Below are 16,868 nucleotides of genomic sequence, written 5' to 3'. Positions count from 1 at the left end.
TTGATTTGTAGGAAGTTTTACTTAGAAGATGCCCAAGGTATTTTAACAGACGTTGCTGAGGAATGTTTATGCATGGGAAATACGACATACTGCACAGCTCTACTCTTCAGCAGTTTGCCAGTGACTAGAGTTAAGAAACTATCTTACACCCTATCTAATACGTTGTCAAATCAAATTTTCCTATAAATTATATTTATAATAAAACCATAAAGTTTATTACACTTCACATATTAAACATTAAGGGATAGAGTAGGGATGGTTACATTAATTGGTTCAGCATTCATTTTATTGTGCTTACATAGCTTAATGAAACAAGCAATACACTATCTCCTCCTATAAATTTAGGACAATGCAGTAGATTCTCAAACAGTAGCAAAACACCCAGCAATAATGTTAGCTAATGGTTCTTAGGAATAACTAGAACATGAAAACAAAAAGCATTTGCATTATAATTCCCAGAGAGCATCAGCTCTGGAAACTTAAAATGCTCTATGCCTTGAGTCACTTGCTGCCAGGCAGAGGCACTCTGTGCAACGGACATATTTACCTGCTTCCCACTCCCCTCCCCCCAAGGACTTATTCTGGAGTGAAGATTTTGTTTTTGAAACACACACATGCTCCCAAAGTCAGACTTGTTGCTTTCTGAAGTCTGTTTGATGTATAGGAAAGCCTGAGTGGCTGTGGAGGAACAGTACTGCTCTCAGGTGGCTGATCTGCCAGTTAATTTCAAGTGCAAACAGCTCAACTGCCTTTTCCTTGGAAATTAAGATGATCCCATCACTTAAAGCTTGTCATAAGGACACAAAATGGATGCTGACCAGCCAGAGGTTCACCCCATGTGGAGCAGAAGTCTAGGAAGTTAGTCCTTTAGTGGATTGCACCATGGATCTGGCAACGGAGAGGAATGATGCTCTAGACAGGAGGTAGGTGAACCTTTTGGTACAGCAAGTCCACCACCTAGCTGGGTGCTAGAAAGCAAGACAGAACAAGTTTAACATTAGGGACACTGCATGAACCATGCATGGGACCTTTACATAACGGTGTCTGTTCTCCCAGAAGTACTGCAGCAGGGAGGAGGTAGCATGTGTAATGGTTCACAATAAGGGCCTGGGAGCCAGCACTTAGTTATATTCCCAGCTGTGCCACTAACTTGGCAAGTGGCTTCACCTGTAGGTCCCCTTCTGCAAGACATGGCATAATATTTCTCGATGTCTCCCCTGCATCCTCTGCCAATGAGGCCAGCATGCCCACTTCATTGCTTCTTCTACCGTAAGCCTTATGCATGGAACATCCTCCTCATCTTAATCCATAAAGCCATTATCCTCTCAGGACCCACTTCTGCTGTGGCATCTACAGTCAGCTACCTAATGATGACTGGGCAGCCAGGAGAGTTTATTTTGTTTAAGGAACAAGATTAAAATGATTTGGAACCATCGCATAGTGAAACAGCTACCTCTGTGGCCACAAGACCACTACCATTACCATGTCATTCTTCCTATAAGCAGCTGGCTTCCTCAGGAGCCTTGTGAATTATCAGCCACACCAAGTGAGGCTTTACTCCTTGGTTCTGGGCTCTGTTTATTGTCCAAATGACCACAAATGATAAAGCTTCCAAGTAGGGCTTCCTATCCTGCCAAGTTTACCACCAGGAGTCTTCCTTCTTCAGGGACTACTGCAGGCCACCATCCCTTCCTGAAGCTTCCCCAGCCATCCACATTCAATAGAGACACTTGCCAGTTTTTACAGTTACCTACTCCCTTCCCAGGTGACTCTGACAATTGACCAGGGCTGGCTGGCCCCAAGCCTCTGGCCCTTAAAGAGGCAGGCCACTAGTACACCTCCCAATTTCACTGTAACCCCCCCCTTTGGAGCAGGGGACTATGTCTGGCTGCGTTTGTATGGCACCTAGCCCAAAGGCTTCAATTTCATCGGGAGCCTTTGGCTGCCACTGCAATACAAACGCCTGTGTGTCCAGGTGTAAGGAGTGGATGTAAAGTACTTTGAAAGCCAATAAGGATACTAATTATGTAATTCTAAAATTAATGCAAATTAATCCACTTTTCATAAGTGAACACTGAATATTTTTAGCAGACTTGGTGAGGGACTCCCAGATATTTTGGTTCTGCAGAGTGGGATGACCACACTCTGCTAGGGAAGATTACTGAGGCACAACGAGCAGGTAAGCACTCAACTCCACTTTCCCTTTGTACCTCTGAAAATCCCCCCGAGGGACCTGCAAGAAGATTCAGACACACCAGTCAGAAGTCTCTCAGATCATGGTCTTTCCAAACAAAGTAATCAAAGTTAGAGTTTACTTACAGCTAAAGTATCCAGAGAGTTGGACTATTTAGTGTGTACTGGTAAGAGCTACTGGCAATTTGCATCTCTGCCCCTAGCATGGGCATGTAAGATGCAAGTTGGTGGCAGTGACAGGCTGGAGGGACTGCACTAATGCAATTTCTTGACATTGTTGAGTAAGCTCAGAGCGTGACTCCCCACCAAACGAATCTTCAATGGATCACTGAATCAGCAGGCCAGATTCTGATATTAGCAATACTGGTGAGAGTTACTCTGAATTTACACTGACTTTGCTGAAATCAGAATCTGACTTAGAAAGTGCATCCTATTTTCAGCTGTAGGCATATTCCCTGCTGTTCTAGATTCTCTCACTAAACTGTATATGTAACCCACATGCACTATTCAGCAGTCAAACAGATTGTCTAGGACACTTTGCAGACTGCAGGTTGGAGGTGCTGGTGATTTAAGTTTGGGAAGATAGATACCTAATAAGACCCTTGGTTCCATATTGGGCATGCTGCTGATACATATGCAGTTTCAAAAACAAAGTTGTGCTGAACAAAAATATTTGCAATTCATGAAACTATCCAGAAGTTCCTAATGTAAATCTTTCCCCATTTTAGAAATTTCACAGTTGTTTGAACTTTGATAGAGTAGGCTCTTGTGTGTAATTGCTCAAAACCTACACCACCTAGGAAAAACATTGTTTAGCAATAATAGCTGTGAAATGAGTCATGACAAATGGATTGTGCCAAGTAGATGCAGCTGCAACTGATAAAACAAACTTGTTCCCAATGACAGAAAACAAAAACCACACAGAATATCAGGCTCCAGAGTGTTAATAACTAGAGCAATCAGTTTGGACGTTCTAAATAAGAAGAGTCATCTCTAAGTAACACATTGTTGCAAACTTATCCGATATCCCATAGTTTATTGTGCAGTTAAAAGAATATTCAGCCATCTACTCTAGGAAAGTTTCCTGTCATGGCTTGGTGAGCCTCTCAGGGCTTGTCTATACGTACAGCACTGCAGCAGCACACTGCACTAATGCAGTTGTGCTGCTGTAGCGCTTAGTAAAGACGCTACCTAAGCTGATGGGAGAGCTTCTCCTGTCAGTGTAGATATCCCACCTCCCTGAAAGGCAGGAGCTATGTTGATGGGAGAAGCCCTCCGGCAACATAGTGCTGTCTACACCAAGAGTTTGGGCCATATAACTGCATCACTCAGGGGTGCAGATTTTCTATACCCTGACATAGTTATACCGACGTATGTCTGTAGCATAGACCAAGCCTGGGGCTTGTCTCCGTGGTGCTGGCAAAGCACATTAGAGGGGTGTGATTTGTAGAGTGCTCTAACATGCTGTGCTCTAATTGCCCCATGTAGACCCTGATGGGGGAGGGGAGGTAAAGGGGGGGAAGAACTAAAAAATACCCAGACAATGTTAATGCAGACTAGGTATCTTTTAGTTCACACCAGCAGGGTCTCCATGAGGCGATTAGAGCACAGCAGGTTACTCGCATGTGATTTGTAAAACTCTCTAATATGCTTTATGCACAGTGTAGACAAGCCTGTGAAAAAAAATCCCATTTAGAAGAATTGTAGGCACAGGTTAATCAAGAGGCACCTAGCAAAGCAAAGGAGGAAAGAGTGTTGGGTGGAATTCAACTGTACATGTTAGGTAGAATTTGGCTTCTGATGTGTAATATTCCTCCTCAGGCCAGCAGATAAAATACTTTGTACTGAGACAGATTCTTGGGTGGGAAGCACTAAGTGCTTTACGAACATTAAGAGTCACAACCTTGGTTGTAATTAAGAGATAAATGGGGGATCACTTCAACCAGCATTGAAATGCAGCGACTTTAGCAGTGCACCGGAAGTGAATACTTTGGCCTGGTCCACACTAAACCCCCCACTTCGAACTAAGATACGCAACTTCAGCTACGTGAATAACATAGCTGAAGTCGAAGTACCTTAGTTTGAACTTACCGCGGGTCCAGACGCGGCAGGCAGGCTCCCCCGTTGATGCCGCGTACTCCTCTCACCGAGCAGGAGTACTGGCGTCGACGGCGAGCACTTCTGGGATCAATTTTTCGTGTCTAGACAAGACATGATAAATCGATCCCAGAAGATCGATTGCTTACCGCTGGACCCGGAGGTAAGTATAGACCTACCCTTTATCTAGTTGAACCAAAAAGGGAATTGGAGTCAGGATACTGGGGTTAATATCTTGACTCCTATGAAAAGTGCAAGAGGAAGCTTTAAGCAGAAGATGGCAGCTCCAGCAAGAGTCTCTAACCTCAGGCACTGTGTACAGTGGCACTGATTCAGTACTGACTATAGGGAGCAAGCGGCACCACAGCACCTACTAAATTGTCAACACTACATCTTGCAGCTCCTGGATTTTTGTTAGATGTCTCCAAGTACTGACCTGGGTTGACCCTACTACTTAGCTTGAAAGAGCTGATAGCATTCACACACTAGTGTGACTGCAGTGTTAGCATGTTAGACTGAATGGGAGTCCCATATCACCTTATGCCATAAGTAGGAGTCACTCTGAAATCCAGAATGAATTTAATCACTGTTTAAATGGCTAATCATTACATTTTAAACATGATTTTTAAAGTTCTGCACTGTTCAGCAGAATCAGGATCTACTAAACCTAGGAGATAATGATTTTTGATGCAGTACGGCATAAATTAGATTTAAGTTTATGCATGTTTAATTAAAATCTGGTTTTCATCAAGGTTAAATTTGATGTCATCTGAAGTACATCATCATTCAGTGGCATACTGCCAAGGATTGGTGTTTTTACAACTTCCGCTGGGATTTAAAAATCTAATCCACACATAAGATTTATTTAAAAAGCCTTATGATTACATGCAGTGGTTGGGTAAACATTCAGTCTCCGCAGGAGAGAAGACCTGCATCTTCTGAATTTACAGAAGCAGGTTATTGACTTGACATCTAATGCAAAGTTAATATTTACCTTAGACTCCTTAGTTTTATCTTCCACTGCTCAGTCCTCTGTCTTCGTAAATGGTAATTTCAATCTGCACAGCATGGCTGTTAAGAAAACATGCTATATAGAAAAATCATGGAGATAAAACAGGCAAGTGAAACAAAGCAAGGCAGTGAAGCACTTGATCTTTCAGCCTCACATCTGCCATTACAGAGAGGGAATTTTGCTAAATTTCTGAACTATAGTAAGCAAAACATTCTTCGTGGCTTTTGGCTTTGCATTCTGGCCGGTGCTACAACCTGCCTTTAGACAAAAATGTCTGTTTGGAGGCATAAAGATTTTGTAATATTGCAGTAAAGCTGTTAACATTTTTATGAACAAACACCTTGGTCATTAGGCAACTTTTTGCTTTGCACGCTTCCGCTGTTCAATTATTAATCAAATTACCAAATTAAATCACTATTTACAAGTCTGTTTACCAAATGCAAGTGACTTTTCTGTACTTACAGTTCCCCAAAAAATGCACAGCACATCAAGGGTAATGAAATTACACAACTGACAGCTGTAAGCTATTTGGGCCACTACTCAGATAAACTCAAGGAACTGCAATTAATTAGGATGACAACTCACCACACACTATGAGCCTATGCATTTCAAAGGGGCTTTGAGTTCAGAATTCTTGACAGATGAAATGTATTACTCATACTTCCTCTTTTATTACTACAAGATGCCCCCACAACCACCAAGAAAATGGTAACTAGAATGCTAAGCCATTTGCAGTGAGGTCCAAAGCCTAGAAAAGTTGTAGGGAGAACAGCTGTAGCCAAGAGCAAAATCCAGGGGGACAGACCTCATCACTCAGGCAGATTGTGGAGGAGATTTTACCATAGGCACCAGTGGGAGCAACAACGCATTGTTTCTAAGCCAAGACCAACATTTAAAATAGTCTACAGAGCATTTACATTCCATGTTTTATTTCTATTAGGAAGTCAGCTAGCCTTTCTAAATGGCTAAGTTGCATCTTCCAGAGGTAGCTGATGTTGAAGGAAGATACTCTGCTTCTGAATAGCACCTAAGAAAGCTCCAAGGAACAGATTTATCCAATTCATATTTTATTAAAGAGACTTTCTAAATGGATAGTAATTTTATCCTAATAAAGTTTGAGAGGAACAGCTGAGTATGTTACACATGAGACCTTATAAAACACATACTCCTTGGTGTTTATAACATCACAGAATCATGGGTGCCTGCAGCATGCAATGTAGCCTCTGTGAGGGAAGATGCACTATTACCGCTCTGAGGACAGAATTCAGAAGAGGTTTAAGAAGCCATAAAAAGATACAACTCTTAGTCCTCTCTCGATGGGGTCCGTCAGGAGGAGGCCCTGGGGTGCGTAGATCTTCTCATTCTGTTCCTGAATGAATTTGGCAATTTTCTTAAGAACCTGGTGACAGAACACAGACTTTACAGTTTTTCCGTTTGAGTTTTCACATCAGCCTTCCTTTAAAAGCCCCATCTATACTACAAATACAACCAGGTCAGGGAAGACCTAGTGACCCAGCTCCACTAACACAGCTGGGACTGTAGTCCTTTTGCATAGCTAGGCTATTATTTTTTTCTTTTCTGGCAGGAAGTGGGTGGGAAGGATACATGGGTAGTGTCTTGTCTATACCAGCGCTGAAACTATATTGCAAGGAGGTCAGGAGACAGCTGTATCGTAACAAGATTCTCTGGCAGGGGTACATTTGTATAATAGTGTGTCTGTGCTACAGGAGGTTAATATAGGCTATAGCCTGGAAAAGAGACCTGTATAGTGCTATGAAAATATGCAGTTTAAATTACTCACAAGCAATTTGCTTACTATATGTCATGGTGTGGCTCTAAAAGAGAGAGGAGGCCCCTTTCCTTCCATGTCAATTTCCCATTAATAATAGAATGCCAAATACCAAGTGCTGATCTTAGCTACTCCAAAAATAACTGTTTCCCCGCTACATGCTTCTTCCACAGATTCAGAGTTCAAGGCCAGAAGGAGCAATTAAATCATCTAGGCAGACCTTCTGTGTATCACAGGCCATTAAATTTCACCCAGTTACCCTTGTATTAAGCCAACAACTTGTGTCTGGCTAAAGTATAACTTCCTGAAAGGCATCTCGATTTGAAGACTTCAAGAGATGGAGACTCCACCACTTCCCATGGTAGTTTGTTCCAGTGGTTAATCATCCTCACTGCTAAGCCTTATTTCTAAATTGAATTTGTCTGGCTTCAGCTTCCAGCCAGTGGTTCTTATGTCTTTCTTCACTAGATTAAAGAACCCTTTAGTACCTAGTATTTTCTCCCCAGGAAGATACTTAATACACTAATCAAGTCCCCTTCTCCATCTTCTTTTTGACAAGATCAATAGATTAAGCTCTTCAAGTTTCTTACCATAAGGAGTTTTCTCCAACCCCCAAATCATTTTTGCGGCTCTTCTCTGTATCTGCTCCGATTTTTCAACATCGCTTTTAAAATGCTGACACTAGACCGGTATGTGGCATTCTAGTTTCAGTCTCACCAGCGCCACATACAAAGGTAAAATGAAATAACCTCTGTGCTCCTATTCACTACACCCCTCTACATACAGCCAAGGATCACATTAGCCCTTTTTGTCAGAGCACTGCGCTGGGAGCTCATGTTTGGTTGCCTGTCCGTTATGATCCCTAAATATTTTTTTCGAATCACTTCTTTCCAGAATACAGTCCCCACTGTGTGTAGGTATGGCCTGCATTCCTTATTCCTAGATGAATTTTTACTACAGTTTAAATGCAAAATTATACATTTTGTTTGAATGGGCCAAGGTTACTAAGCGATTCAGATCATTCTGTGAGACTGCCCTTTACTCATTATTTACTACTCCACCAATCTGTGTGTCATCCACAAATTTTATAAGTAGTGTTTTTGCATTTACTTCTAGATCACTGATGAAAATATAGAAAAGCATCAGGCCTTCTTTGCGCCATTTGTTCTATTGCTTCGACTCCTCTAGTCCAACAACCGTCTCTTTACCGGATAGCACTCTTCTCCCCCACCCTTCAAAAACTCAGAGATGCTGTTGCTGTCTCCTAATCCAACAAGTCCTGCTACATTAAATGGGGGGGGGGGGGGGGGGGGGGGGGGGGGGGGGGGGGGAGGGTGACACTTGGATGAGGGAAGGCAGTTTTGAAGGGGTTGAATTCTGCTGGTTGTTGGGTGGGGTGTAAAACTACTATTTTATATTTTGTTCTAATAACTTATGGCAGGAGTACCCAGTGTCTTAGGTAGCTGCTTATTTGTGTATAAGTCCACATAAAACAACCGTGTCTGCTGATGAACAATGTAGCTACTGCTTTTCCCTGCATGCATATCACCTTTGTGATGTACCAGTTGTCATCTGTCTGAACAGCAGGAGTCCCAGGCCAGCATTCTCTTTAAATGAATCCTTTTGCATGTTAGCACAGAGCACTGCCCTTATCGAAATAGTGCCTGGGGCAAGTGCTAACTTGCATTTCTGGCCTGTGCGTAAGCCAAGGCAAACAGACTGCACTAGTTTTATATAGTATAATTTCCAAACGCTTTGATCCAAATAGTTCACACACTGATTGTTAAAGTCAAAACAGAAGAGCCATCCATACACTTCTTGCTTCATACAGGTTCAGTCTACTTTGCCCCAGATAGGACCCTGATTAGTAGACTTAATGCAAACACAGGACAGGCTTTTAAGACAGATGGTGTTGCTTTTGTCACTTCACTACAGAAACGTTTGGGCAACGGATAGCTTTCAGTGAATTATGTATTTGAAGTTATTTGATAAAAAAACTAACAGAACCCTAAAACAAGATCAAACCCAGCTTTTGCAGTTGGCTAAGCTCCAACATTACTTGTTCTACCAGTTTTATGGTATTTCCACAACCGCTGAGTCATGCATCTATTTAAATATTTAAGAGACATTAGAAAGAAAGGTGGGAAAATAAACTGAAAAGGGTTCTAGAAGATAAAATACCAGAGTAGGAACACACAGTCTGCATATATACTGGGCCAAGAAAAATTAAAATACTTTCAGAGATATTAGATCTAATAGTCACCAGCAGGGACCATTAGATAATCTAGTCTGACTTCCTGTCTAACACAGGCCGTAGAATTTCACCTAATTACCCTTGAACGGAGCCCAATAACTTGTGTTTGACTAAAGCATATCTTCCAGAAAGGCATCCAGATTAGGACCAAACCAAGGAAGTAATTTCACCAAGGACACTTTAATAAAGCTTTGCATAATGCAACTAACTTCTGGAAATTCAGATTATATGTATGTATAAAGCAAAGAGTATCTTGTTTTAAGAGAACAGACTACACACAGTAACAGCACAAAACCAATACAATCTCTGAAACAGTCTTAGCTGAATGACTTTTGTATTTTATTAGCAGTGTGAAGTTTCACTTTGGTCTCTCACACACACTGCTCCTTCAGATTTATGGAAGCCTCCCAAGTTTCAGTTCAGGAAGCTTTTACTAGGCAGAGTTTTGTTTCTTATCTCTCAATGGGTATGTGTCAGCTTTCTTCAGACACATAATGGAAGCAAGCAAGCCATAAAGATACCCAGCTCAGATCTCTCCAACTCTCCCATTTCCTGCTCAGTCAAGCCGCAAGAAGTGGAAACTAGAGATGTCATATCCATCTCCACAATCCATTACTATTTAAGTCTCTTACAAAATGACTGCATGACTGATTTCAAATAAAGAATTCCTGAAATGCATCCATCCATACTCTGCTAAGGGTTACTACTTAGGGACACACTCTAGCTCGGTTTAATCAAATGTAAGTTTTGATGGATGAACTTTCTGGTGAGCTTTCCGCAATATTGCGTATTTAGAAAGCTATACCGATTAAAGAAAATGGCAAGATGATCACATTATGGAAATCAATCTTTTATTTTGAGAGGGTCAAAAAAAGTTATTTGTAAAACCAACTAGATAGTCAAACAAATTACATAGTATAGTAGTAAGAGCAACAGACGCAAAGTTAGAGAGAGTTAGTCACAAGAACTAACCATCTCTTTGCTCTGTTCTCATTAGCATGACCAGGAATGCTGTGTTCTCCAATGAAATTTGAAAAGACAAATGATCTGCCTTACCATCCCTGTCCCAATCTAGTTTTCAGTTGTAAAAAGACATTTCAGCTGGTGCAGCCTAAGGTTTAAAAAGTCACTCTTCTTACATCAGATAGGGGCAAAGATATCTAGATAAATAAAATATCGTAAACAAGCACAATTTATCACCCAGGTCAGAAGGGATGACAAAAGGTTTCTGTTCATAAATAATATGCAGCAGTAATCTTGAATAGAATGATTTGGAACATGTTTTTATTTCCAGTCAGCAATATTAAATTATCAGGCTCCTTTAAAGTCTCCTTTCATTTAAAGAAGGGATACTGAAGGTATTCAGATACTGACTTGACCATCTACTAACTGGCTTTGTGAACTCAGACTGCATAAAAATAAAATAAAGAGGAACTGCCAATACCAGATTCAGACCACATATGTAAGCATGGATGCATGTGGGTGTGAAAGTATGAATGTTCCTCTAGTTCCTCAAGCCAGTGTGTCTCAAACAAGAATGAAAATCTTCATTTTTAAAGAGAAGTTAACCCACAACAGACCACAACATTTCTATAATTTAGAATGATCTAGTCGTTCAAAGGACTGGAAGTCAGCAGTTCTGCACAGCACAAAGCAGGTCACTTAAAATCTCTACCCTTGGTTTGACCTGTATAATTGGCATAATATTGATTTCACAAGAGGGGCATATGGACTAATCCAATGCTCAATGAAAAACTGGATTTTATTTGGAAATATTGTAATGGGTGTTGTATTGGGCCCTTAATGAATGTTTATCTGGAACTTGGAGAATCTCAAATAGAGGGTGTTGTATAAGTGTATGAGAGAGATAGATTTGGAGTAGTTATACCCCCACCATCATCTACCTTAACATCTCACTTAAATCCAAACTCACAGGAAGACAAGTAGTAAAACAAGTAGTGGAAGACAAATAGAGGAAGATGCTGAAAAATAAGCTAACAGCAGCATAAACGCCAGAGGATTTGTGGTGGTGGACAAAAGCCAGTGACTAGTGTTTAGAGGGAATGAGGAGCCTTCCTTGGGCTACAGAGCTGTGGAGCAACTCTCTCCTCATCAGTAATTTAATCCCGTAAGAAATTAACAAACATTCAGTGTAAAACTCTCTAGTTTAGTGTTTGTCTAATGGATTTTAAAGTTAAACATGATTGGGTTAGGAATGGTTCAACCAACTGGGCACACTGGGTGACAGATAGGAGAAAAGACAGAGATACATTTTCAACCTAAAACTGCACATTATCTTTGTATGGTTATAATTTATCCAAGCAGCAGGATGATCTCTTCACACATCTGGAACATGACACTTTATTTCTTTGCTACTCTCCAACCAGTGACTCAAGTCGGCATTTATTCCCTGCATATATACTTGCAACTCTGGGATACAAGTGAAAGGAGAACAGACCAGGATTTTTCCGGAAGCTAGGCTAGCAGGTGAAAGCTTATTCTGTATTTACACTACACTGATGAACTGTACTGTTATAAGAGAAAACCTTATAATCAAAGTTAAAAAGCAAAACACTTCTCCTGTTGACAAATCGTAACTTTCACATACAAAATTGTGAGTTTCATTTGCTTTAAGTTTATTGCATGAAATGTAACAGGCTCACCTTTTCGTAATGTGTCTCCATACACAAAAAGATAGTATAGGCAGTCAGACAGGCCAGACATCCTTCAAGATAAGATTGGCCCCCAAGCTTCTCAGCTTCTGCATAAAGGTTATTTAGAGTTTGAACCGTCTCTTCAAACTGCTGCCTATCAATCTGAAAAAGAGACTGAATTTAACAAGACTGACCAGCAAATTTCTCATTCAGAACTCACTGATCCCCAATACAGAGATCTAGCTTCTGTGCTAGAACAGTCCATTAACCAGCAATGTCACCTCCAGACAGTTTCAAACACAACATGGAGAGCAAAGGTTTTGTTTAGGTACTGAATGACTTCCATAAATTGTAGCATTTGGTTAAATAGCAGCTAAGTGATCTAAAGTTATTAGATCAAATGTGTATTCCCACATTATTTATTTATTTAGCGTATGCATAGTCATCTAGCCAAGCGATGGCATCTTCAGTGGCGTGATGCAGGTCTTCTAGGCCACCGTTGAACCTAGTCAGCAGGCATTCTTTGACAATGTGCTTCATTGTCCGTGTCTCATTTACAGCCCTTGTTTATACTTCATTATGTGTAAGTTGTTAGGTTCAAACTACAACCTAGTTGAAAACTGCTGATCTGGAGGGAAAGGTCCTCTAGATTTCAAAAATAAATTCTTCACTGAAGACCTTGACTATTTCGCATTACTATGGTAAAGTTGATCAACCAAGTTATTAATAAAATTAACAAGGAAAAACCAAGGTGATTAGTGTTCCCTATGGGGCAGGAGAGAAGGAAACAACACCCAAAGTGACATTTACCAGCTATAGAAGACAAGAGCAATTGGCAAGGAGGGGTTATTTTGTAGCTTAATAAAACATTACAATTGATAATAACAAAATGAAAGAAAGTACTTGAGAGGGTACTTGTGAGGCCACTGAAGTGCAGGCTCAGCAGAATAGCCTCACCATGAGAGAGCTCTGTGATAGACATAACTGCATGCTTTCTTTTTCACTGGCATAACAGATGTAGTTTGTGTTATTGTTACAAGGGACACCTTTCCTCAGGATTACAGAAAGCATAAATATCAGTGTTTCATAAATTATGTGAATGAGCATTTTAAGCATATTGTTATGTCTAGATTTTCACATCAAAATCAAATGTCTTCTAATAATGATCAATGAACAACAACAAAAAAGAGCAGCTGACAAGAAATAAGAATTTATACTAATGAACAGAATTTCTACTTCTTTATCAAAAATAAAGATTATAGTCCACAGGAGAGTTGGGTGCACAAGGGATGTGGGATCTAGCCCTTAGCTTGCATTAAGATAAATGCATGAGCTTTAATACACTGCTTCTTATCCAGTGTTTCAACCATTCCCGATATGCGCAAAGTAAGTATTTATAATAAAGACTTTACAGTGTCTAGAGTAAGAGATTGAGAGTTAGGTAGGTTTAGTTGCTTTAATCAGACTTTATAATGAAAGGACTCCTCCCACACTGAGATGACACCAAGAACACTCAACTCTGATTCTAATTATGCATGTTTCAGACTTTTTGGTATGAACTATAGGTTTATTGAACATTCTGTATTTTAAAGACTGTGAACAGCAAATGAAAGGTGGCAGAGTGATAGCCAGATAAAGTCTCCATCCCTTTCATAGTATGATATTCAGAGTTGAAAGCAGACAAATGCAGACACAAACCACTTCTATATAAAGCAAGTTACGAAAGCTGGAGGGATCGGTTTACTAATATTTAAAACACATTAGATTTCATACTAGAACTTCATGTATAAATATCTTCCCCATAGTCAGAGCTCCCACACTCACAACCGCTCTTTAAGAACTGTACTGATTTACCTCCTAAAGGCTGCTAGTCTGGACAGGACTGTAGAGTTTTCAGCTATTTTATCCAGCTTTGAGGTGCCATTCTCACCCTTGCTACTATTCAGTTTCTTCTGTTAGTGACCAGCTACATTCCCAACACAAATCATGACACCGGAAGGCCTTCCTGAAAGGCACTGCTATGGATTGCTCCCTTATTGCCCTGTCCACACCCTTTTACTCAATGACAAAGTATCACTTCACTGCCGCAATTACCTCACTAGCACAAGCCACTAGGCTGGCAGGAAAACATTCGTTACTACGTCTACATCTTTCTAACAATTTTCTAATAATTAACACTGAATGCACCCAAGATGACAGTGTGCATTCCCGTACTTTGTGCATGAGAAACACACTGTTGTACAGTGCAGACTATCTAAGCATTCCCGCTACGAATTTGTTTGTATCTGAGCAAAAACCTCTCCCCTAAAATCAAAGATAGAAATTATAGAAAGTAACTGCTATAAAGCAATGGTATCCAATAGAAAAACAATGAATGATCCCTTTCAGTTTATACTAAGAGCAAGAATAACTGGGCTGTGCATTAAAGCAGAGATATCTGTACCATGTAATATAAAAGTCAAATCACAAACAAAAAAAACAAATAATTGGCTCTTACCTAGAACTTTGCCTTCATAGATCTCAAAGCACCTCACTGAGGTGGTAAGTATCATTAGCCCCATTTTGCATACAGGGACGTGAAAGAGGAACCAATCAATATTTTTGTTCAAACATATTAAAAAAATACTAATCAGAAAACTGCCGCTGTGACAGCCAGACTACATAGGTTAGGCCACAGCAAATGCAGCTCCCTAACAGTAAATTTAAGAAGTCAGATTATTAATGTGGGATGGAAGGCAGGCTCCATTTTTATCTGTGGTTAGTTTGGTACTATTTAAACCATAGTCCTATTAACTGAAAATAAAAGACAGAATGCAGCTTACAACCACTTTGATAATCTCATTTCCCATGGTGTCAAGTTTCTTCTAAGCAGAGGCCTTGGTTGAGGAAGTATTGGCAAAGTTTCATCTCCGAGACAGAGACAAAGCAGCGCCATCCACTGAACAAAGGCAGTTTAAGATTAACTATTAAAATTCATTTTTAATATGGTTTCCAATTTAATACTCCATTACTCTTCTAGAGTGCCTCATTCAAGGATCCTAAAATCTTTAGCAAAACAATTAAAGGGAGAATCCATTTTGCCTGGATTAAAAAAAAAAAAATCTATTCTGATTACTTGAATCAAGCAAGGTCACTGAAAGAGAGCAGAGCAAAAGGTATTTCCTTCTATTTTACCAGTTAGTTCACTTTAGAAAATGTTGTAAAACCACAAAAATTGGCAGTAGATCTCAGGTATGATGTTATACTAGAGCAGGGGTAGGCAACCTGCGGCACGTGAGCTGATTTTCAGTGGCACTCACATTGCCCGGGTCCTGGCCACCGGTCCCGGGGGCTCTGCATTTTAATTTAATTTTAAATGAAGTTTCTTAAACATTTTAAAAACCTTATTTACTTTACATACAACAATAGCTTAGTTATATATTATAGACTTATAGAAAGAGACCTTTTAAAAACGTTAAAATGTATTACTGGCACACGAAACCTTAAACCAGAGAGAATAAATGAAGACTCGGTACACCACTTCTGAAAGGTTGCTGACCCCTGTACTAGAGACTACTTTTAACTCTTATAAAATTGGTTAGATTTCAAGCTGGTAGTATCCCTTTAAGACTCAACCCCTCCGAGTTAGGTAGGTACAGCTTTTACAGATTTAGGAACTGAGGCACAGAGAGTAAAGTGACTTGTCAAAGATTACACAGTAAACCAGTCACTGAAGTAGGAAAAATAATAATAATAAAAAATAATCAGTCTTGACTCCCTATCATCTACTCTAACTACCATTCCACAACTAACAACTCAAACTGATAAAAAAGTTGTGCACAGGGTAGTTTGTATAAGCACATAGGAAGCTGTCACCTTAGTTATTGGGAAAACACCACATACATGGTTGGCTGTAAATGATAAAGGACTCATTCTGTACACATCCTATCACATCCCCTTCTTCGGGCACAGGAAGCAAGGAGGAATATATAGCACATAGGCTCTCTGGTCACCCAAGTGCAGCTAGCTCAGGCCTTTCTTGATCCTGTCCTTAACACAATCCCTGATAAGTTCAAACAAAACTTTTACCCTGTTTTCCAGCTCCAGGGGGAACTTGGTCTGGAACTGGCACCTGGTGCCACTACTGTAGTCTCGCTGGACAAAGACTTTACCAGAAACAGGTGCCTGCTGCGGCCGCATGGCACAGTTGGAACTGGCTGTTCTGTGAGAAGAAACAAAGGGTCCAACACATTACATGATCACCACCAGAATCACCCTAAAATTCAGCAGTACACCAAACTGCCCCCCGGACCTACAGCCCAGCCACAAGGATGAGTTTCCAGGCAGTTTGTCCTATCCCTCAGCAGAGCAGCTGTTTTATTGTCAGTTTCAATGAGAGTGTTGAAATCTTCCTCATTCCAACTGTCAGCTTGAAACTGACCGGAAACTCATCCCCTGCCCTGCCTGGTTATCCCATCCCCGCAGCCCACCCGAGAGACCCACCTCCCTTTCACTCTGGAACAAGAACCCCCAGGAACCCATTTCCTCTGCAGGTCCCCTGCCCACTCACACTCCCCCCAAACTCCAACCCCCCCACCCCCGTCCCACAGCCCCTCCCCCGTCCCAAACTCCAACCCCCCCACCCCCGTCCCACAGCCCCTCCCCCGTCCCAAACTCCAACCCCCCCACCCCCGTCCCACAGCCCCTCCCCCGTCCCAAACTCCAACCCCCCCACCCCCGTCCCACAGCCCCTCCCCCGTCCCAAACTCCAACCCCCCCACCCCCGTCCCACAGCCCCTCCCCCGTCCCAAACTCCAACCCCCCCACCCCCGTCCCACAGCCCCTCCCCCGTCCCAAACTCCAACCCCCCCACCCCCGTCCCACAGCCCC

The 16,868-nt window shown here is 41.2% G+C and overlaps 1 protein-coding gene across 1 annotated transcript; it reads right to left on the bottom strand.

The window, feature by feature from the left end:
• Positions 1–16,399, bottom strand: GOLGA7 (golgin A7). The gene is made up of 5 exons (XM_034762029.1): positions 16,068–16,399; positions 12,009–12,161; positions 6,600–6,701; positions 5,285–5,348; positions 1–968 (listed from the first exon to the last, which is right to left on the bottom strand). The coding sequence occupies exons 1-4, from the start codon at positions 16,176–16,178 to the stop codon at positions 5,301–5,303; spliced, it is 414 nt and encodes a 137-aa protein (XP_034617920.1). The 5' UTR covers positions 16,179–16,399; the 3' UTR covers positions 1–968; positions 5,285–5,300.
• Between the last annotated feature and the right edge of the window lie 469 nt (positions 16,400–16,868).

The sequence above is a fragment of the Trachemys scripta genome, chromosome 2 (genome assembly GCF_013100865.1).
Source record: "Trachemys scripta elegans isolate TJP31775 chromosome 2, CAS_Tse_1.0, whole genome shotgun sequence".
NCBI classification, from domain to species: domain Eukaryota; kingdom Metazoa; phylum Chordata; order Testudines; family Emydidae; genus Trachemys; species Trachemys scripta.
The sequence above is the reverse complement of the archived record's forward strand: the minus strand, read 5'-3'. Positions and strand labels throughout refer to the sequence as shown.

What these genes read in the sequence shown, in the direction of transcription:
- GOLGA7 (XM_034762029.1), bottom strand. Translation starts at nt 16,178, where the DNA reads ATGCGGCCGCAGCAGGCACCTGTTTCTGGTAAAGTCTTTGTCCAGCGA. An exon ending in CCCTGGAGCTGGAAAACAGG is followed by an intron (nt 12,162 to 16,067) that starts GTAAAAGTTTTG and finishes TCTCTTTTTCAG; the next exon opens with ATTGATAGGCAGCAGTTTGA. An exon ending in TGGAGACACATTACGAAAAG is followed by an intron (nt 6,702 to 12,008) that starts GTGAGCCTGTTA and finishes TTCTGTCACCAG; the next exon opens with GTTCTTAAGAAAATTGCCAA.